Source organism: Canis lupus, chromosome 26 (genome assembly GCF_011100685.1).
Source record: "Canis lupus familiaris isolate Mischka breed German Shepherd chromosome 26, alternate assembly UU_Cfam_GSD_1.0, whole genome shotgun sequence".
NCBI classification, from domain to species: domain Eukaryota; kingdom Metazoa; phylum Chordata; class Mammalia; order Carnivora; family Canidae; genus Canis; species Canis lupus.
This window is the reverse complement of record NC_049247.1, coordinates 24643974-24665935: the sequence shown is the minus strand read 5'-3', so window position 1 is coordinate 24665935 and position 21962 is coordinate 24643974. Positions and strand designations below refer to the sequence as shown.

At 48.4% G+C, this 21962-nt stretch overlaps 2 protein-coding genes and 1 long non-coding RNA gene across 9 annotated transcripts in view; 1 reads left to right on the top strand and 2 right to left on the bottom strand.

Moving 5' to 3' along the window:
* LOC106557828 overlaps window positions 1-1994 on the bottom strand; it is a 28871-nt gene extending 26877 nt beyond the window's left edge. Inside the window, exon 1 of one of the 3 annotated variants that reach the window (XR_005379394.1) lies at window positions 458-1994. This is a non-coding gene — a long non-coding RNA (uncharacterized LOC106557828). The remainder of the gene's footprint in view (window positions 1-457) is intronic. The other 2 variants (XR_005379393.1, XR_005379395.1) reach the window with 2 other exon arrangements.
* Window positions 626-12644, top strand: PIK3IP1 (phosphoinositide-3-kinase interacting protein 1). 3 transcript variants are annotated; one of them, XM_038575689.1, is made up of 6 exons: window positions 626-891; window positions 1845-1961; window positions 2058-2177; window positions 3133-3300; window positions 3399-3477; window positions 10861-12644. In XM_038575689.1, exons 1-6 carry the CDS (start codon window positions 807-809, stop codon window positions 11063-11065), a joined length of 774 nt encoding a protein of 257 aa, XP_038431617.1. In that variant the 5' UTR covers window positions 626-806; the 3' UTR covers window positions 11066-12644. The 3 variants fall into 3 exon arrangements, with proteins under 3 accessions (XP_038431617.1, XP_038431616.1, XP_038431615.1); XM_038575688.1 differs by having other exon boundaries at window positions 3124-3300; XM_038575687.1 differs by having other exon boundaries at window positions 627-891; window positions 3100-3300.
* A 765-nt stretch (window positions 12645-13409) lies between these two features.
* The window catches only part of LIMK2 (LIM domain kinase 2), a 59849-nt gene continuing 51296 nt past the window's right edge, over window positions 13410-21962 (bottom strand). For 2 of the 3 annotated variants that reach the window (XM_038575685.1, XM_038575686.1), the window contains 5 exons: window positions 21179-21244; window positions 20020-20194; window positions 18840-18895; window positions 17625-17782; window positions 15420-15564 (listed from right to left, as the gene is read on the bottom strand). In XM_038575685.1, the coding sequence (XP_038431613.1) occupies window positions 15420-15564; window positions 17625-17782; window positions 18840-18895; window positions 20020-20194; window positions 21179-21244 (600 nt within the window). Of the gene's footprint in view, window positions 15565-17624; window positions 17783-18839; window positions 18896-20019; window positions 20195-21178; window positions 21245-21962 lie in introns of all 3 variants that reach the window. The other variant, XM_038575684.1, reaches the window with a different exon arrangement.

The window sequence follows — 21962 nt, the reverse complement described above, 5'->3', positions numbered from 1 at the left end:
CATTTGACTTAACTTCCTCTATATGAATTCAGGGCTGGTAGAAAGACTAGACTATTAAATATAGCAAGCAAATGTCCCAATGTTTGCTAACATGTGTTTTCAACTAAAGAGACCCCTTCCGTATTCCTACTATATATGACACCTCCAAAACCCAAATATAAACAAAGTAAAGTGACTGATCTGATCCTGGCACAGGATCAGATTATTATACTTTTATTATTATACTTTTTTTTTAAAGTCAGTGTTCATAAAAATGTATAAACCATAAAGGCCCCTTTTTTTCCAAAATGAATATAAAGTGTTCCTTCCACCTGGATACTCTTATTTGAGCCCACTATGAAGTCTTGAGTTCCTCCTGCTTCTGTAGTAGGTCCTAAATTGTTCTGCCTTTGTGACTTTAATTTCAAACCCTCCCCACAATAATGCCTCTTGACAGAGTTACTCTTTCTATACTCACACAAATGGAAACAGAAGAGATGAAAAGCCCCGGGGATGCAGTCAGTGTAGATCTCAAACTGATCCTCTGCTAAGCACAACCTGAACTCTGCCTCTTTCTTCTGTGGGCAGAGTTCCTCTCTTGGCTTAGTGATCTTGCTTGGCATACGAGGCTTAGGACCCAGGGGGCGCCTTTCAGCGGAAAAAACACCTCGCTGCAGCAAGCTAGCTGGGAAGCTCCCAATTCTAAAGAGACGCTGTTTACCAGAAGAGCATAACAAGGGCAGGTCTGACTGCAAGCCTGGGACTGGGAGGCAGAGCCGACGCCAAGGGGAACCCAGTTGGACACTGGTTGGTCAATCACCTGCAAGATGAAGGAGGTGAGGATGCTCTTGGCCTGGGTGCAAACATTCCTCATCAGCAACATGCTCCTAGCAGAAGCCTATGGATCTGGAGGTGAGATTACAATCTTTCCTTCCTGCAGCAACTTAAATGAAGTAGAACGGGTAAAGCTATTTCCCAAGCATAGCCAGACTTGACAGCAAAATGACAGGAAATGAAGCTTTGTTGCTGGTTTCTCTTGTTCCATGAAGGCTTTTTCTCTCTCCTTCTTTCTCCTTTCCCTGTCAGGGGCTTGCAGCTCCATATTTGTCATTAACGAAAGCAAGTAGCTACTTTCCTTTTCCTTGCCTGTGGCTCATGAGTGGACGGAATTTGGGGTTCATCTCCCCTACTCCCTAAGTCCTGTTCTTTTCAGGGGTTTTGCTTGGTGTGGTTGGCAGCACAGGCCCTCGTCCCCCAGGCTCTCCTGCTGAAGGGAGTGGGAATTTGGAATCCCATCCAAGCAGTGGATGAGGCAGGTTCCCTCCGGTTGAGGCTCTCTTTTGCCTGACTGAATCCAGGCTTTTGTAGAATTCTCTTGGGGAGGAGTGTTGCCAGTGCAAGTGTGGCCATATCCGTGAAAGGAATACCCCAGTTTATGCAACATGGAATTACAACACAGGGATGAATTTCAGGCCTGGCCGCCCACCGACCCAAAACTCCCAACATCTCCAAAAAGGGACCCGAACCCAAGTCTCCCCTGCACGCTCCTCCAAAGTGGCCATAAGTTCCAGAGTAACAACCCTGTGCACTTGTGCAGCGCCTGCCGGCTTACAAAAATAAAAGCTAACATTCTCTGAGCGCTGAGTGAGGGCCGGACACCAAAGGGGCTTTGGACGCGCTGTTCCTTCTCTGCGCTTTCTCTTCCTTCTCTTTCCGGCCTCACAACCACCCTTCAAGGCAGCTCGGGTTTTCCACATGAGGTCAGGGAGGCCCAGCCGGGCCCAGGGTCGCCCAGGCGGGGCAGGTCCGACTCCTCTGCCGGCCGCTCAGGGTCTGGGGGTTGCGGGGGCTCCTCTTCCTCACAGGTTGCTTCTGGGACAACGGCCACCTGTACCGGGCGGACCAGCCCTCCCCAGCACCGGGCCTGCGCTGCCTCAACTGGCTGGAGGCGCAGAGCCGCCTGGCGTCTGCCTCCGCGGCGGGTGAGTGTCGGCCCCGGGCGGCGGGCGGCGCGCGGCGGGCGGCGGCCGCGGCCTGGGCCCTGGCCCCGTCCCATGGCGCCTTCTCTCCCCTCCCAGACGCCGGCAACCACAGCTTCTGCCGGAACCCGGACCGGGACCCACGCGGGCCCTGGTGCTACGTCAGCGGCGAGGCCGGCGCTCCCGAGAAGCGGCCTTGCGAGGACCTGCGCTGCTCAGGTACGGGCCGGGACTCCGAGGAGCCCGGAACCCCCCAGACCCCCACACCCCGGGCGGCCTGGGAGCGGCCGTTCCACCCGCCGCGCACGTGCGTCCGCGCGTCGCCGGCCGGCCCCGCCCCGCCCCCGCGCCGTCCGATTGGCCAGGGCTGTCTCCAGGCCCCGGGGCGCGAAGCCCATTGGCCGCCGCCGCTTCTCCGAGTGAGCTCATCCTCCGCGAGCGCCTTGTAAACAACCGTGGGAGGCGAGGCCCTGCCCCTTGGCCGCGCGCTCCCGGCCTGGTGCGCAGCCGCCGGCGGCTCACGGGACCTGACTCCCGGCCCCACGCCCTTAGCGACTCCCTCGCCGCCGAGCGGCCGTCTGTGGAGCGGCTCTGCCCTGTGTTAGGCACTCTGCATACGGCGCCCCTGGACAGAGACCGAGTCGGGGTCTGAGCCGCAGAGAAGTTCAGCGACATTTTGAAAGCGATGGCAGGGTCCAGACTTAAATCTAGGTTTCTTAGACTCCAGAGCCATGGCTAGTTGCTCTCGAGGCAGCGAGGCCGTTCTCTAAAATTAGATTAAATCGAATGTGTAGCGCATGTAACATAGGGACTGGCAAATAGTGTGGATTCAGGAATTGTTTCCAAGCGCGGAGGGGGACCCCTTGGAGAAGAGGGCAACTGAGCGGACCTTGGGAGATGGCAAGGGTTTGAGCAGATGACGTGGGAGGCAGGAGGGGCTCGTTCTCCTGTCCTTCCTCCACCTTTGCCGTGTTCCAACTGTGGCGTGGCCCCCTCAGACCTGGCCTTGTCCCTGGGGTGTGTGGGGATTGTAAGGTGAACCCATTCCCCCTTCTCTCCTCCCCCAACACTCCAGGCCAGTTCCAGCTGCGGAACTCACTCAGGCTACTCTAATGAGACATATTTTACACTTCACCTCCAGAGACCACTTCCCTATCCCCTCCAACCTCCACAGCAGACACTGAGGAGGCGTCTGAAGTGCCAAGTGGAGATGAGGTGCAGCTGTTCCCTCCTGCCAATGCCCTGCCCGCCCGGAGTGAGGCAGCAGCCGTGCAGCCAGTGATTGGGATCAGCCAACGGGTTCGGGTCAACTCCAAAGAGAAAAAAGACCTGGGAACCCTGGGTATGATTGCCCCACCCCATCCTTGTGCGAACCATCAATAAATATTTTCCCATTGTCTGGGGTGAGGCTAATGGGATCTTGTGTCCTGTCCTTGGTAGGCTATGTGCTGGGCATTACCATGATGGTGATCATCATTGCCATCGGAGCTGGCATCGTCTTGGGCTATACCTATAAGAGGTAAGTAGCTTCTCTTCTGGGCTAAAAGGAGGGGAGGAAGGTACATAAAGTTGAATCAGACTTCTTTGTGGCATACATACCCAAAAAAGGAAGTCAAGTATTGAAAGAGGAAAACTAGCTTAAGATGTACAGACTTGGTTCTAGTCTTTATCAGGTGACCTTGGACAAACTCTTTCCTTTGGTGCCTTTACTCCTCACCCAAAAGCCTTGTGAGGTAGGAGTTCTTGTTTCCCACTTTACAGATGAGGAAACTTTCATCAGAGAGGTGAAGTGACTTGCCCAAGGTCACAGTACCTGGGAGAGTGCCTAGGTTCAAAGCCAGCTCTTTTGATATCTTTTTTTTTTTTAAGATTTTATTTATTTATTCATGAGAGACATACAGAGTCAGAGACCTAGGCAGAGGGAGAAGCAGGCTCCATGCAGGGAGCCTGCTTGGGACTCGATCCTGGGACTCTGGAATCACGCACTGGGCTGAAGGCAGACGCTCAACCGCTGAGCTACACAGGAGTCCCTGTTTTGATATCAAATTCTCTGCTGTCTAATACAACATGCCTGGTATGGAAGTGAGTGGCACTGTAGGAATCAGGCTGGACACTCATTGCAGGGTTCCAGAAATTGAATTCTTTCTGTGAGTTATAAAATTCTACTAGAAGGGTGCCTGGATGGTTCAGCCGGTTAAGCGTCCAACTTGATTTCAGCTCAGGTCATGATCTCAGGGTTGTGAGATTGAGCCCCACATCAAGATCTGTGCTGGGCATGGGGCCTGCTTAAGATTCTCTCCCTCTCTCTCCACCCCTCCCTTCCCCCTGTAAAAAAATACATAATAAAATCCTACTAGAAAAGGTTCCTAGCCACTCCTTTTGCAGTTGGGGCTTGAATTCCCTGGGCTATAAGCAGTGGGATCTCCTTTAGAATAGGAGGGAAAAATGAGTTGGAGGACATAGAACCTGTTTGCTACTCATCACCACTATGAGGAAGCCAAAGAGGCTCCTGGGAAACTCAGAGATTTGACCTGTGGCTGGGACAATAGGAGGAGGAGTGCTCACTTTGAGAGGCCCCCTGAAGTATCATGTGGAAAAGGCTCTCAAAGTCCATGATGGGTACCTGATAATAAGCCCCAAATTGCATTCATTTTTACAGCATTGGCTGGTTCTGGAAAAATTATTTTCCATTCCGGCCAGTATCAGGGAACTTGACTTCTAGCCCTGAGTACTTGTGATATTTCTCTTCTATGATCTGAGAAGGCTTTCTGAAAGGGATGCGATATGGTGGCCTGCATTTCCCAGTGGTAAGGGCTGTGTCTGAGCTCACAGCCCTGGTGGGTCACCCAGCATTAAATAAACCTAGGGTATCCTTAGAGACAATGTAGTCAGCCTCATTTTACAGATGAAAAGTGTTGGCTAAGAATAACAACAATAACTGCAAAAGTGAACATTTACCATATGCCAGACCCTGCTTCCAGCAATTTACATGCTTTAATTCAGTTCTCACAATCACCCTTATAAGGTAAAGGCTGTTATTAGCTCTAGTTTATTTACTTATAAAGATTTTATTTATTTTATTTTATTTTATTTTATTATTATTTTATTTTATTTTATTTACTTATAAAGATTTTACTTACTTATTTGAGAGATAGAGAACATCCCCTCCCTGCCCCCTGTGAGGGGGAATGCGGCAGAGGGAGACCAAGAGGGAGAAGCACTTCCTGCCGAGCAGGGAGCCCAATGTTGTGGGGCCCAATCCCGGATCCTGAGATCACTACCCGAGCTAGACTGAGCCACCCAGGCCCCCTATCCTTAGTTTATACAATAGGAAACTGAGAAAAGAGAGGATATATACTTTGCTTGAGGTCATACACCTAGCATTTGGTAGAGCCACGTCTTACTCTTGCCATGAACTAGCTATCTGTGTGATTTTGGGCAAGTTGTTCCTATTTCCTACTGCAGAGCTTAGCTCAGTGTGTAGCACACAGTAAGTGGTCAGTAAATGACAGCTGTTTTTTCTTTTCTGTAAAATGTGAGTCCTGTACTAGCATTCTCTGAGCCCTTGTTCCTTCTCTGTTTTTCTATGATTCAGGAAGCAGAGGTTCAGAGAGAGCCAAGTATTGACCTAAGAGGGTCTGCTGACTTCCATTCCGTGAGGCTATTGCCCCAGTGGGATGGTTAACATGGCAGGTCCAGGGACACTTGCTTGTTCATTTCAGTGAATTAGAGGAAATGATATGGTAACCCTGGCCTACAATCCACAATCAGACCCAAACCTCTTGGCTGAGTTGAGACCTTGAAATATTTCCTCCTTACTCAGCCACTGGATAGCAGTTGACTCCTCTCCGATCTTGTGACAATTTCCACACCTTCAGGTGCTTGAACTGACTAAACATTCTTAATTCTGAGCTTAGTTCTTGTGCCCAATAAGGAATCCAGGCCTTTTTTCTTCTAAATTTGCTTCTCTGGGCTGTCGTAGGACTGCCTTGAGGCCTTGAATTTACTGTCCTGTAAGCTTAGGGCAAGGCACCAAGTCACCAGACTCCCCGTCACTAACCACCGGACCACCCCTTTCCTCAGCAAAAGTGCTCTGAGAACAGACTATAACAGGAAACCGCATGTGGGCTAGAGGCAAGCTCTCAGTTCTCATCTCTCTCTGTCAGAGAACAGAGTGTCCTGGAAAGAGCTGTTGAATGTAGGTTCTGCTATTCCTCTGCACTTTGTTTTCTTGATTGTTGAATGGGGATATGTCCTCTCCCCCACTCCGTACATCCATACTCACCCACCCAAGATTATCATAAGTATTAGATGTAAGCAGTAGAACACCAATTAGGTTAGATAATCATAGTAGCAGTGAAAATTAATTGCATGCTTTTTAAATAAATACAGCCCTACTGAATGCTCTTCCCTGATGATTTGGCCCAAGCCTCATGACCACACTTGACAAGATTCATTTTTTACACCATTTTACAGTGAGATGCTGAGATCTAAAAGAGTTAAGTGCCGTGTCCAAGCTACACAGCCAGTAAGATGTGTCTAAGGATTACCAATATCTCCCAAAAGCCCAGTGAGGCTCAGCAGCTCATGAAAATTTGCTTGAATTGCAAAGGACGGTAGGAAAAATGGAAACTTTCAAAATAAAACAGCTGAGTCTAGAAATCAAAAGAACCAGGAATGTAGTTCTCCAACTGCTGCCCGTTCTAGGTGTGACACCAGACAAGTATTTTACCTTCCCTCGTTTCCTCATCTGTAAAAAGGGTAAAGTCAGATTAGAAGTAATGATCCTCTTAGTTCTAGTATTTCCTTAAAAAAAAAAAAAAGGGCAGTATTAACTGCTGGTGGCAGTAGACGGTACTGGGTTCAGATCCCAGCTCTGCTATTTGTTTAAATAAATGGTTTAACCTGTCTGCATCTGCCTTCCCATCTCTAAAACAGAGATCCTAATAGATACCATGTAGGTTTGTTGTGAGAATGAAATTAGCGTAGTTGGGTATAGGGTTTGTGTTCATAGCCTTAGTTGCCTTGGGGACCTTTTCGTGAGCAGGAGTATGGCACAGCACTACTTCCAACTGGGAAAATAGTGAAAGAATAATTGGAAGAAACCTGTGTTGCCTGAAGGAAGTCTGGAGTGTTTTCAGCACCTCAAAGAGGATGTCAGAGGCAGGCAGCAGCCATTCACACCTGCTGTCTCTGGCCAGCCCAGATCCCCATCATGGCTCTGGAGCAGTCATGGATAGAATTACTGCAACACTTGAACTCTGCAAAGGACCATGAGGCTAATGGGATTGGGCTTTTCCCTGCCTGGAAAGGGCAAGCAGGAACCAAGCTTCCTCTCAGGGGAGTAAGGGCCGCAGGTGGGTGTGGGTGAGGGCTCAGCTTGTCGGGTCTTTGTCATGGTTGTCTAGGCTACGAGGTTCAGCCAGCCAGTCTGAAGCTCCCTGTCTCTGCCCAAAGTGCAGTGCCTGTGCTATTCAGAGGGAGCGTTTATTTTCTGATAAAAAGGCAAGGGAAAAACTGTAAGTCAACACTACTCTACCCCCGTAGGAGAGGAGCTGAGTCAGTGAATAAGCCTTTTGTTCTTTTTTGGCTGCCAGACAACAGCCTGGCCACCCCCTACCCCCAAAGGCAGTAAGAAGGGGCTGAGCTGCTTGATGGTCAATGCAGCAGGCCTGGTGGCCTCTCTCAGATCTTAAAAGGAATTGGGGACAGCCTCTGCATCTCCAGCACTCCTAGGCACCATTAACAGGAGGCCCGTGGGGTTGGGTGTGTTTTGAAGCTTCTAAATGGATGAGACCATAATCCAGATGAATCTCAGCACCTCTTTCCTTTACCCTTGGCTATTCTTCCAGTCCTATTCTTTTTTTTTTTTTCTTTAAAGACTTTATTTATGAGAGAGAGAGAGAGGCGGAGACACAGGTAGAGGGAGAAACCGGCTCCATGCAGGGAGCTCGATGCAGGACTCGATCCCAGGACCCCAGGATCACACCCTGGGCTGAAGGCAGGCCCTAAACCGCTGAGCCACCCAGGGATCCCTCTTCCAGTCCTATTCTGCTCCATTAATATGAATTGATTTCTTTCCCCTAAAGACTTCTGATGCAGCCTGACAATTATCAATAGCTGGCCACAGCCAGATGCTTGGTAAAGAAGGTAGCTGATGAAAGCAGGACAACTCCCAATGCCTCAGTTTCTTCATCTATAAGATGTGGATTATACTATCTTACAAAATTGGTGGTGAAGTGGCACATATATAAAGTGTGTTATATCCAGTAGGTGCATAGGTAGCTCTTTTCATCCTAGATAATGGGAAGGTCATTTCCTGGCACCTTAGTGGGTACTCAGGATGTAAGAGTTCTCACTTTCCCTCCTCAGCCCCTTAGATTTTGAAATTCAGGCCTTGGCAAAGGACACTTGCATATTCCACCTCTTTCATTAACTGCCTTTTGGCCTTCTGCTGCCTTGGGGCTCCCTTAGTAAAATTAAATCCAGATTGTCAAAGTTTTTCCCTACATGGGCAACCTTGAAGGATCTGGCTTTTTGTTTTATTATGGAAGGAAGTGTTTCCTTATGTGGTGGCAGCTGAAACTGATGAGCAGTGCCCACGGGCAAAATAAATCTTAGGCTGAGTGGGGATACACTTGGTCCAGACAACCATCTTCCCATGTCCCTCCATTTCCTCTTGGGATGCTCTGGGAGTTCTTCTGCTGTAGGAGGTGGTGGTGTCCAGTACAGGGGCTAATGATAAGGATGGGGCGAGTGCCTCAGGCTTGCACATGCAAAAACTCAGTCACCCAGGGTGACTCAAGGAGATGAGCTCACAACTTTGCCTTTTGTGACCTTACAATGAAAAACAGGGAATCAGTACATCTCATGTGAGGAATTTTACAGTATGTCAGGGGCCCTGGAGGTTATCAAGCCCAAGTCCTTGTTTTACAAATGATAAAATTAAGGTCCAGAGAGGAGTTGCTGGAGGTCACATAAACAATAATTGCCTTGGTTGGTCAGTAGGAGTTTCCTTGGGAAACCAGATTAAGATAACATTGCTTGGTGAGTCAAGTCATATTCAGGGCAAAATCATAATAACCTCCTCTATGAGTTTTACAGCAGTTCCACTGTTTTCAACATGCATTCACATTCATTATCCTATTTTGAGGCAGATATTATCCCCATTTCACAGATGAGGAAACCAAGGCTCAGCAAGGCTAAATGTTTTGCGAGGTGTCACACAGCCAAGGCTAAGCTGGTACTAAAATGCAAGAGAACTGGTTGATTTAAAGGCAGTTCTGAGGCACCTCTGCAGACTTCAGCCCCTCCAGGCCCTGCTTTTTTCTCAATATCCTTCAGTCTCTAGAAACTTGTCATTGTACCTCATATGATGGATGTGTAATCTACCTGATCTCAGCTATCTCCTTGCTGTCTGAAGTAGGCCTGTGTTATTTCACCAAGTTATTAATCATATGCCTGTTTCAAGGCCTCTTTGGCACAGGCTCCTTCTAGGAGGATTTCCTCTGACAATTGAGCCCATGTGTTTAGTTGTGATTTCAGAGTAAGCTGATCTGGGTCCTCCTGGGTGTTGGTTCTGGTGTGCAGTGTGCTAGGCATTCACCAAACCCTTTGGCCTGCAATGGGCATGGTCCAGGCCAGTGGGAAGGACCCTACATGTGCACCAGAAGACTAGGTTTGAGTCCCTATGCCACCATTTCATTGGGGTGACCCTGGTCAGGTCAACTTCTCTGATTATTATCTGGAGTCCAACAAACTTGGATTTGAACCCATTATGTTAATGGAGAGTTCCTTCACCTCACTGGGCTATTTCTTCATCTGTAAAATGAATGATAAGACCTAATTCCTAGGATTCAGCCAAGAATGAGGTAAGATAATGTACACAAAGTCCTTAGCATGGAGTGAATACTCCATTTGAGTAAAATGGGGCAACACCATGGCCTGCTTGAGTCACTGAGCACCATGAGAATTCAAAGGTGTGAACATGGTCACTGAGCACCATGAGAATTCAAAGGTGTGTGTGAACATGGAGGGATCTGATGGTCACTGTCTCATTGTTTCCCATTGACCTGAGCAGCCCCCAGCCCCTTTTGCCCCCCTGCATGGGCTGGGGACAATCCTTGTTTCCAGCCAGGGCTCATACCTTCCAAGGACTGTATTATAAGACAACTGCCTTAGGTCAGCTTTCTGCACGACTTTATGGGATAGGACTGAGATGGTTCTCTGGGTCTCCTGAAGCCCTTGGCTGAAAGAACAAACCATATCTTGCTTTAAGAGTCTCTCCTCTACGCTATCTTCATTGAGCCTGTCTGCAGCCGTGTTGAGGTTCATGCTACTACACCAATTTTACAGATGAGGAAGCAGAGACTAGAAGTACAGGAGCTTCTTGTTAAGATAACCTGGCAGAATGGAAATCTTGTGTATCAGCCACCGATTCACTGTGACCATGGTTAGCCCTTACCCCTGCCTGGGTACAGCAAAGCTATTTATTTATTTTATTTTATTTTATTTTATTTTATTTTATTTTATTTTATTTATTTTATTTATTTTATTTTATTTTATTTTATTTTATATTTTATTTATTTTATTTATTTTATTTTATTTATTTTATTTTATTTTATTTTATATTATATTTTATTTTATTTTATATTTTATTTTATTTTATTTTATTTTATTTATTTTATTTTATTTTATTAAGATTTTATTTATTTATGAGAGACACAGAGAGAGGCAGGCTCCCTGCAGGGAGCCCAACATGGGAGTCTCCAGGATCATGCCCTGGGCTGAAGGCCAGCGCCAAACCACTGAGCCACCCAGGGATCCCCCAGCAAAGCTATTTAATGAGCAAAGCCACGCGGGTGGCATTCACAGCCTGAATGCTTCCTTCTTTTCCTGCCAGGGGGAAGGACCTGAAAGAGCAGCATGACCAGCAAGTGTGTGAGAGGGAGATGCAACGAATTACCCTACCCTTGTCTGCTTTCACCAACCCCACCTGTGAGATCATGGATGAGAAGACTATTGTGGTCCACACCAACCAGACTCCAGTGGACCTTCAGGAGGGCAGCGCTCCCCTCATGGGCCAGGCAGGCACGCCTGGGGCCTGAGCTGCCACTAATGGGCAGTAGCCCATGCAGACACTGGTGCAGGACAGCCTACCCTCCTACAGCTGGGAGGATCTATAGTTTTTGTTGTGGTTAAAACCCTCCCTTGACTTTTTATTTTTTTATTTTTTTTAATTTTTTTTTGGTGAATTCTAAAACAGAAGCAGAGGTTGTGCTAAGGGTAAGGCTGGGTAGGATCCTACCAGTGCTCCTCCTCCATCCTTGGAGCAGGATTTTGCCTGTGGATGGAGTTAGCAGTGGCCTCCACAGCAGTGCTGCTGACCAGGGCTTCCAAACATTGCTTATGCCCCAGAACTGAATCAGGGACAGACAGGGAGCTCCCCAAGGCTCCTCTATGCTTTATTATCTAAGATGGCCTCAGTCTCCACCCTCCTGTCTGTTCTCTGTGGGCTTGAGTGGCGCATACTGTTATCCATAGTTCAGGTCAAGTAGGTCAAGAGTCAGGATTTAAAAATTATATTTAGTTTTTAAAATAGTTGGGATGGAACTCCCTACTGACCTCTGAGAACCAGAAACGAGTTTGTACAGAAGTCAAAACTGTGGGTTGAAAATGGGATCTAGGCTAGGGGCTCCTGGGGGTGCTCCAGCTTTGCTGGCAGTGATGTGCCTTGATAACCATGGGCTGGGCCTGGGCCCAGGCCCAGGGACTCTTCCTGTTTCAAAAGGAAAGGAAGAATTGCACTGAACATTCCACTTGGGAAGAGGGTAGAGAAGGATCCACGGCTGCTTTAGGCCACAGGACCTGAGGGGACCTGGGGTACCCTAGACAGTTTCTGTTCAGGGTGGACAATGACCTCTTTTCATTTTGCAGGGGTAAGACAAGAGCCAATTAACCTATGGGAATTACACTGTGGGTCCTTGTGAGCTGCTTCTGAGAGGGTAACCCAGAAACTAAGCTCAGAGGCAAGGTAGTAAAGTACGTCAGGACTTGCCCCGGCAGTGGCTTGAGTTTGCAGGTGGCTCTGTAGCCTCCAGGCTAGTGCATTCCTGGGGATAGTAGGGCTAGGGTCACAACCCCTAACTTGTAAAACAATCAGAACCATTGGGAGGGACCTTAGGGTTCCTCAAGCCTTTTGGACACAGGACCCTCTGGGAGCCCATAGGGGTAAAGTGATGCCTAAGGTCATAGAGCAAGCTACTGGCATGGCCAAGAGGAGAATAACATTTCTCCACAGCACTGTGCTGCACTGAGCCAGTGGGTCAGCAGGGCCTCCAAGCCCTGATGTCACACTTGGAGGCCTTAGTAGTGCTCCCTATCCAGAGCTTCCTTCCCAAAGCCTTTCCACTGCCCCACATGGAGGGGAGGGGTCAGTAGGGCCCATTCTCTTCAGCAGACTATTCCTGGGAGTGGTTTGCTGAGGGGACCTAGGGTTCAAGGGTCCCTTGGTGTTAGTTGATACCGAAGAAAAGAACAGTACATTACTGGTTTCTACTTTTCTATAAAAGCATTTCTCTGTGTACATGTTTTATATACCTCATTCTGATACCTGCATATAAAGTGCAGGAAATTGCTCTGCATTTGACTTGTATAAATTTAAAAAAAACACAAAAAAACAAAAAATTGTATTGTCAAGTTTTTACGGGGTGCCAGGACACTCCTCCCATAAGTTGGTTAGCTTTGGTTACCTTGTCCACACCTGTGTTTTCATTAACCCTGGCCCTGTAACTGATGCGGGTAACTGCTGTGTTCTGGCATCACTAGGAATCATTCAGGTGGAAGTTGTAGGAAAGATGGGTATGCTGGCTTCCCCGTAGGTGATTCAGTCACTGCAAATCTTCTCCCCCCTCAGCATTCTTCTGGAGGTGGAAGTAGTTAAAATGAACATCCAGGGAGCCCTTTGCAGGGGCTGGAGATAGAAGTGATGGGTGGTGGTGCTGTAGCAGCCAAAGGGAAGGATAGGTGTGCAGAGGGGAATGGGTCCTTGAGCTGCAGGAAGCAGCTCTAGGTAGAGGAAGGTCCCTGTGGGGTGACTCCTAGGACTGGAGAAGAAGCTACCAATAGGAAATTGTTGGACTTTCAGCGTGAGATTTCAGCAGCAGGTTCTCTGCTTCTAGGAACACCCAGGGTGACCTCTGCCCATGCCCAGGCATTGCTGTATAGTTCTAGAAACAAGGGGCACCATATATTATCAGTTTTGCCAGGAACCAGATTCTGTCCTTAACTGAACTTCCCAAATTCTGGGAGAAATCACCTTTGGGTATATGGATTTATACTGTACCCAGGATCCCACTAGCCAGATCTCATCCTGCCCAATGTGCCACATCTCCCATGTGTAGAAAGCAAGGACAAGTCTTCTCTCAAATACTTGAAGAAAAACACAAGGGGTGAAGGTGACTTGCATTTATTTCTTCCCTTTATGACTGTGGAACCAGGCCCTGCAGGGAGGATATCCAGGCATTCAGAGGGTGTAAGTGTATGGCTCCAAAGGAAGCACTTGGCCTGCAGGTCAGAATCAGACCTGCTTCAAGGACTGGGTTGCCTCAGGTGGGATGTGTTTGTTCTCTGGAGCAGATTGGTGTCTACATAAGAAGAGGGGATTAGAGTTGGGGGGGGTGGGGCGCAGGGGCTTAAAAAGTCCCCTGCTGTGGGGAGTCATGGAGCAGGGGCCTGAAAGTGGCCAGCAGACCTCCCACGTGTATCCTGCTGAGCCAGGCTCCAATTCACTTTTTCACTCTCAGTAACATCACTCACTTATGTTAACTGTTTAATTTATTTGGTCTGCTCAATGGCCCACAGTGGGCCCACCACTCCCATGCTTGCTGGGGACAGCTGAGGCACAACCAGCCACAAAATGCTGACTTAGAGCTGCTGGGAGCCAGGGCTCAACCCTACAGCAAGCTTGCACACTCCACACGTAAGTATGGTCTATATAGCAGGTAAACTCTGTCCAGAGAGGACATCTAATCCCACAATTTATCAGGCCTATGTACAGTATTTCACATATCACCCAACAGAGCAACAAAACAGTATTAACATCAACCACTCTCCTGGATCACTCCCCGCCACTGCCTCCCCCCACCCCCACCCCACAACCACCACACATCGCAGTAATATCCCAAACCCATTCCCAATTTGTTAAATATGGTGCAAGCTCACAGACACATAGGAGGAGGCAAATTTTGTTGTGTTGAATGTCCCTGGCCTTCTCGGAAGCCAAGGTGGAGCATGCCTCCAGGGCTTTTCATTGCCCATAACTGTCAAGAAGCTGAAGCCAGGAGCTAGTGAGCTGGGCCAACCAACAAGGGAAATAGAAGCCAGAAAGCCCAGCTCAGGGAGTGGTCTTTCCCAGCATCCCAGTTCCGGGACTCTGCCACCACCTCGTTGCTGCCTAGACCAGGTATGGTGAAGGGTGAGCAATGGCTGCCACAAGGGAAGGGCCAAGAGACTGCTGAGATTCCCATTTCCCTGACTCATATGTTGGGCCTGGGGCAAGCCACACAATCCTCCAGAACCCATCTAGCACTAAGTTTAAATGCCTCGGGCTCCTGAGGTGCCCACCAAGGTATGAATGACAGCAGCCAGGATATGGGCTTTATAGAAGGCAGGACACCTTTCTTTCCAGGCCCCAGCCTCATGCTGCACTTGTGGGTGAGTGCTTGTTGCAGGTAGAGAGGCCCAGGAACTCTCAGCGAGCCTCTAGCAGTACAGTTTGAGAACATGAGGTGGAAGATCCCCCTCACAGTGATGTGGCCCCTAGGCCTGGGAGATGAACAAACTAGCCCTTCCGCTGACTCCTGGTCAGTTCCACCACAAATTCAGGGACTCTTCAAAACCTGCCCCCTCACAGGGGAAGGGGGACACAGTGGAAGGGGGTGTGTAGCACCACTGTCATTTCACATCCTTGGATAGCCACTTGGCCACCATTCTCTTGTCTACACTCCCACCTGAAGTCCTCCTGTACCTAGCTAGACCGGAGACTTCAGAGCCCACAGGCAGGTTCACCCTGGAATCCTGCCCAGCAGGTCCAGGTCATGCTGATTAGTGTAAGGAAGAACCTTCCAGAATCCCAATGCCAAGGGGTTCCCAAGTGGTCATGAGTAACAGATTCTTCCTGGATCATGGGCCAGGCTTTCTTTTTTTTCCTTTTTTTTCTTTCTTCACAGCTTTCAGGCGAGTGTTGGATCTACAGACAGTAACCAGGCCCCCAAACCTGTGATGTGTTTCCCTGGTGCTGCACCCGCTCGCCTCCTGGGGAGGTAGTAAAGATGGCTTGTTCTGTTCTAAACAAGCTGCCAATCCACAGGAAGCCCGGACGGTCCTGCCCACAGCAGGGACAGGGCGCAGAGGGGGCAATGGTGGATGCAGAACGCCCCCCTGCAGGGGGCTGGGCCAAGGCTAGGGGGGTGAGTCCCGGGTCAGGCCGTACTGCAAGCTCACAGTGTGGTCCAGCTCCTCCAGCTCTGCAGGCAGCGGGATGCCCAGCTCCCCCAGGTACAGGGAGAGAGCCTCAAAGGAGTCCTCCAGTTTTGAGAATGCAGGTCTAGAAAGAAAAGGGGTAAGTTGGAGGCAGGTGAGATAAGGGCAGGGCCACTGGATGCTATGCAAGGTACCCAGGCCTGCAGCTCAACCACTTCCTAGTTGTGTGACCTTGGGCAAGCCCCTTAACCTCGTGCCTCTGCAGGAAATGGGGATGATATGTTATAGCTACTGTGTGGGGTTGCTGTGAAGACAGCACTGTGAGAAGGCTGACCTTGTTCAAGGGGGTAGCTTAAAAAAAAAAAAAAAAAAAAAGAGTCCAGGGAGAAAAAAGCTTGTCTCATGTCTTGGAGAAAATGCAATTATCAAAGGTGCAATTGGACTAAGTGCCTTTTAAAGATTCTTTCTAGTCCTCAGACTGTTTCCACATCAATGGATCTGCTCAGGAAGAGACATTTCATGGACTCAGCAGCTCTTCCCAAGGGGAAAACAAACAGCGGGCTCCCAGTGCTGTGGAAACAGCTTAGCTGTCCTGGAACCCTAAGCCAGCTCTGGCTTACTCCTCTGCCTCCTCCATGTTTTTGTTTAACCATCTTGCCACCTTCTTGGCAAGGCCCACTGTCACCACCATATTTAAAATTACAACTTGCACCCTACACATCCTCTTTCCTTAGCTCTGCTCTTTTTTCCATAAACATTTCTCACTTCCTAATATTCAATGAAGGGCATTCTATCTATTGTTTATCATCTATCCTTGTTAGAATGTGAGTTCCAGGAGGGCAGGCACCTTTGCTTTGCTCACCCATATGCTCAGGACAGGGTTGAGCACATGGCAGGCACTCAGTCTTTTTTGAGTGAATTAAACACAGACATTTAGAATGACTAGGAAGGGATATTAGCAAACAAATACTGTGTAGCTTCATATTTTCTCCTCATGCTCTTACTCTGGTGTTATTGCAGTCCTTTTGGTTCATGAAGGAACGAAATGCAGAGCCTCCCACCAGCAAATCCCATTAAGTGGACCTTTGGAAACCATTTTAAAATAAAGGCTGTGTGCCAACTGGTTATCTTGAAAGGATAGAGTAGGAGAGTAAGTAGTGCTCGGGGGCACGATGGTTAGATGGTCATAGAAAATGTGCACTTTCTGTGCTATATATTTTAGTCATATTTGAAAATTTTTAAAAAAGATTTTATTTATTCATGAGAGACAGAGAGAGAGAGAGCCAGAGCCAGAGCCAGAGACACAGGTAGAGAGAGAAGCAAGCTCCACGCAGGGAGCCCGGTGTGGGACTTGATCCCGGGACTCCAGAATCATGCCCTGGGCCAAAGGCAAGTGCTAAACCATGGAGCCACCCAGTGATCCCCCATATTTGAATTTTTAAAAAGATTTATTTACTTAAGTAATCTCTACACCCAACCTGGGGTTCAAATTCACAACCCTGAGATCAAGAGGGTTCCACCAACTGAGCCAGCCAGGTGCTCTTTAAATTTGTTTAAAAGAAACAAGATTTTTAAGAGAAGAAAATAGATTCTAGTTTTCTAATGCACAAACTTGGAAAGAAGTGGGGTAATGTTGCTAAAGAAAACCATAACCTGAGATGAATAATGGTCATTTAATTTTTTTTCTTTAAAGGAGATAATTAGCTAAATGCATAAAGATGTTCACTATAGTAATACCTATTATAAGAAGAAACTGAAAAAACCTATCTACATTATGTATATCATAATATATTCGGACAGTCTCTTAATTGAATTTCAGATAGTTAACAAAAATGATAAACAAGACTGGGGATAATAACAAGGAAAATGCAGGGCAAAATACAAAACTTTCCTTTATTGAAATTATAACTATATAAAAAAATGTATGTGTTTGGACATAGATGAACATGAAAAACACTTATTCTGTTCGAATGGCATAGGTTTGGGTGACTTTTCTCCTGTTACAATTTCTCTTTATGGCTGTGTCTGTGTTATAGCCGGGTCACTCATGGCTATGCCCTGTCCCCCAACCACCCTACCTGGCATGTCAGAGTTGTTAGGGTGGATTCAGTGGATGAGAGCTGCATCGTTGAACTCAAAGCTTTTGCCAGCCCTGTACCTGGGAGAAGGGGGCAGGATACCAACCTGCTCTCAGGCTCCAGTTTGCAGCAGATGGCGGCCAGGGGAAAGAAGGCGGGGGGGCAGTCTGTAGGGACAAACTTCTCCCAGAAAAGCTTCACGTTGAGGCCAAAGTCCAGTGTTCGGGGCAGGCAGTCAGGATCTGCATATACCTGCCCAATGATCTGCAGATGAGAAGATGGTCAGGAGTGGACTATGGTGGGTGCAGCCACAGAGGAGTGGGATACTGGTGTATGGATAGGAAGGATGGGCAGAAGAGGGAGGTAAAAATCAAAGTTAAAGAGCTGTACTCCTCTAAGTCCAAATCACACTAATCCAGACTGGTCTTTCAACTGAGAGTCTGGTTATTGAGGAGGGTTTGGAAGAGGCTTCACTGCAGCAGAAGCATGATGTTCCAAATCTGGAGAGACAGCTCCACACATTCCACCCTGCCCTGCCATGTCCCCTTGTTTCTCTGTACCCTGCCAGAGTTCAGGCTCTGTGAAGTGAGATCCTGGGTCTGATTCATGTCTGAAACCTTCTAGTGCCAGCCTATTGCTTTGCAGACAGTAAATGCTCCACTGATTTCTATCAAAGAAAATAATTAAAAAAAAAAAACAAAAAACACCTCCCCTCTGTTCCAACTGTCCTTTGTCTCTCCTCTACCACTCACCATTTTGTAGGAACTACAGAAGACTTTGAACATACGTGTTTGGCTGAATGCTTCCAGACACACTGAGCTAAGATCCTAAGGCAAAGATCTTTCTTTCTAAGACTCACTCTAATCCACCCCACAGTGCTCAGCACTGTGCTAGACAGACTGGCACTTGTTGCAGTGGCTACTTCCACTTGTGGGGCTAAAGGCCACTACTAAGGACCTTGGGAAGAGGGACCAGAGGGAAAGGTTGCATCTGACCCAAAAGCTACACAGAAAACAGTAAGGACACTCTCATCTGCCCCTTATTGGCTGTGGGACTAAGAACAAGCTGCTGCCCCTTCCTGAACCTCAGTTTCCCCACCTGAAAAAAACCAGCCTGTTCCTTTTCACGGGACCGATGAGACTCAAATGTGTCAACAAATATGTAATAAACTGCACAATCCTATACCATTCATGTTGATTTTATGGTGAACTACTATGATTCACTATGGTGAATCATTAGGAGAAGCAGTCCCCATTCTGAGGCAGGACAGAGCTACTAGACCAATGCCTCAGGCCTGGCCTCTGTGCTCGCTGGAGCTCACCTCGCAAAGAACGATCCCAAAAGAGAAGACATCCACCGTCTCATCGTAGCTCTTTCCTTGGGGAACACAGAGAGTAGGCTGTTAGGTTTGGTCTCTTATCTACTCTGTGCCGAGCCTGGGGCCAAACCAGGCCACAGGTAAGAACCAGAGCTAGAATAGGCTCCACAGAGATGCCATAAAGGCTGTCCAAGGACAGACACCCCCTGAACATCATCCTTCCTCAGCCCTGTGTGGGCTGCTTTAGAAGATCTTGTGAAACACACTGCCCAAAATGAAACTGCATGGGACAAAGAGAACTGGATCAGGGTTCACCTGGACTTTGTCATTAGGTAGTTGTATGTTCCTGGGCAAACCAATGAACTCTGGGCCTCAGACTCCAAAAAAAAAAAAAAAAAAGGGTTGAATCAGGCCATTTCTGAGGCTTCACAACCCTGTGCATTTCAAGAATCCCAGTCAGGGCCTTCTAGGTGGCACAGTGATTGAGCGTCTACCTTTTTTTTTTTTTTTTTTAAGATTTTATTTATTTATTCGAGAGGGGTGGAGCAGGCAGAGACACAGGCAGAGGGAGAAGCAGGCTCCATGCAGGGAGTGTGAGTGACGTGGGACTCGATCCCAGGTCCCCAGAATCACACTCTGGGCCGAAAGCAGCCCTAAACCACTAAGCCACCTGGGCTGCCCAGAGCATCTACCTTTGGCTCAGGTCGTGATACCAGGGTCCTAGGATCGAGTCCCACATCAGGCTCCTTGCAGGGAGCCTGCTTCTCCCTCTGCCTATGTCTCTGCCATCTCTCATGAATAAATAAAATCTTAGAAAAAAAAAAAAAAAAAGAATTCCAGTCAGTATCTCAGGCTGATTTGACCATTATCCACAAGGGGGCACCATACTTCAGTTCTCAGCAGTGTGAAAGGAAAGGCTAAATCTCCAGCAATAAATAGCTTGAGCTCTCAACTACCCTTGGCGGCATAAAAGCCAGTCAGATCTCACCCTAGGCCCAGGAGCTCAGAGAGGAGTTTATGTGGTCCAGTCTGGCAAGGGATAAAAATCGTCTAGCCATCAGCTGTGGGTACCTGGCCTAACAATTCACAGGCCTCCCCTGGAACACCCAAGACTGCTGCAAGGAGTGGCCCCCAACTCCCCTCTGGGGACATGTCCCCTCCATTATCTAGTGTCAGGACTCACCGTTCAGCATCTCAGGGGCCATCCAGTAGGGGTTTCCCACCACTGTATAGCGCTTCTTGCGGTCATTCTTACGCAAGGTGCGTTTCTTGCTGGTGGCTTTTTCCGTTGGGGGCTTTTTCCTCTCCTCAACTATGAGCCTTGACAGCCCAAAGTCTGCCACCACCACAGTCTTGTCCTGGTAGGACAAGGGCCAGGTCAGGACTTGGTGAGGACATTCCCAAGAGAAGTCATTGAGGAGGGGAGAAAAGGTACATAGCAAAGGTGCATCACAGCTAAAGCTCTCTCTGGCAGACGAGGCTTGGTTATTTGTTTTCTAACAGTCTGGTATCTGCACTGTAAATTCTCCAGATCTGTGGGTGTCCACAGCAGAGCTCTTGGAGCCTGGACGGGTAAGGCTCTGGGACCTGGAGAATGGATCTCAAAAGCAGGAAAAGGGATTCCTTGTTTTTTAAACCCATTCTGCCTTGTTTCCCAAAAAATTTAAGGCATGGCTAGAATCAGTTTAAGACAGAAAAAGATAAGGTGGAGGTCATCAGTGGAGGGAGTTGGTGGGGGGGGGGAGGGAGATAAGCTCTTCAAATAGCTATAGGGTAGTCATGTGGAAAAGGGTTAAGGTTATTTAGTATGGGCCTGAAGAGAAGAGCCAGGGCCAGTTAGTGGACATCCACAGAGCTACATTGCAAGTTAACAGGAGAAATGACATGCTAACAACCAAAGCCAATGGGTGGTGGGAAAAATGCTGGTCCCAAACTGTACATACATAAGGCTCTGTGGCCACTGTACATACCTGAGGCTCTGTGGCCTCAGAGTGAGGCTTCAAGGTACCACAGTTGTAGAATAGGGTCTGTAGTGAGCTGTATTACAGAACTATCATGTGGTGAAACCAGGAAAAACAACAGGGCTCTATATACAGCTAAGGAACTTCGGAAGCTCCCTCTAACCAAAGGATTTCAAAGGCTGCTAACTGAGAGGATGTGTCATTGTGTCTGGATGTGTCTGCGAGCCCTCAGAAGACAGAATAGAGCATCAGGTGCAGCATAAAGGGCAAGATGGGAACCCTAGGTGACACCTAAGTTCTAAAGCACAAGGGAACAGTCAATCTCCTTTGTGACAAGGCAAGAGGCTTGGCCCCAGGGAGACCCAGAGTGGTGGGACATACCAGCTTGATAAGGCAGTTGTGTGAGTTCAGATCCCGGTGGATGATGCACATGGAGTGCAAATAGGCCTGGAACAGAAGTACAAGCTGAGGCCAATGACCAGTAATTTAAGCAGATGCAGACTCGAGCTGAGGGCCTACTCTTCTCCCAGACCATCCCTACTCAGTTTCACAACCCAACCTAGACCCTAGGGCAAGGGCCTCCTGCTGACACTTCCTTGTCCCAACACCAAAAGAAAGCCAAAGGCTGCCTGGGTTTCCCCTCTCTCCCTGCTACCACTTCCTGACCATCCTTTGTTCATTGACCCCCAACCCAGTGGCTGCTCTAGACCCTCACTGCTCCCTCCCAAAGTCCCCAACTCTTACAGGCCCTGGCCCTTGCCTGCCCCCAGCCACTCTACCCATTTTACATAGATCCAGGCCACCTGAAGTGAGCACCCTTAGATGCACTGCTCCTAGCCCCTCACTGCTGCCATCCCACCTCAATCTCTGGCTTCCACCACCCTGGATCCTTCCTGTCTGAGATAGGGGGAGAAGTGACCTCCTGCTGGCCAGCTGGTTCTGTATTCCTGATATTCTCCTTCTCTGAGACTTAGCACCCTCCTTGCTCTTCCCTGTGTATACTTTAACTTCTTCCTCCCCAGTGTTTTCATACAAGTCTCTGTTTGCTATCCAGAGCCTCCCCCACCTCTCCCGGGCCTCCACTCCTGGCTCTTCTCACTCTCTGCAGCCACTTCCTTTTCTTTCTCTCTTCCCTTCCCCAGGATATGTGGAAGGATCTACCTGT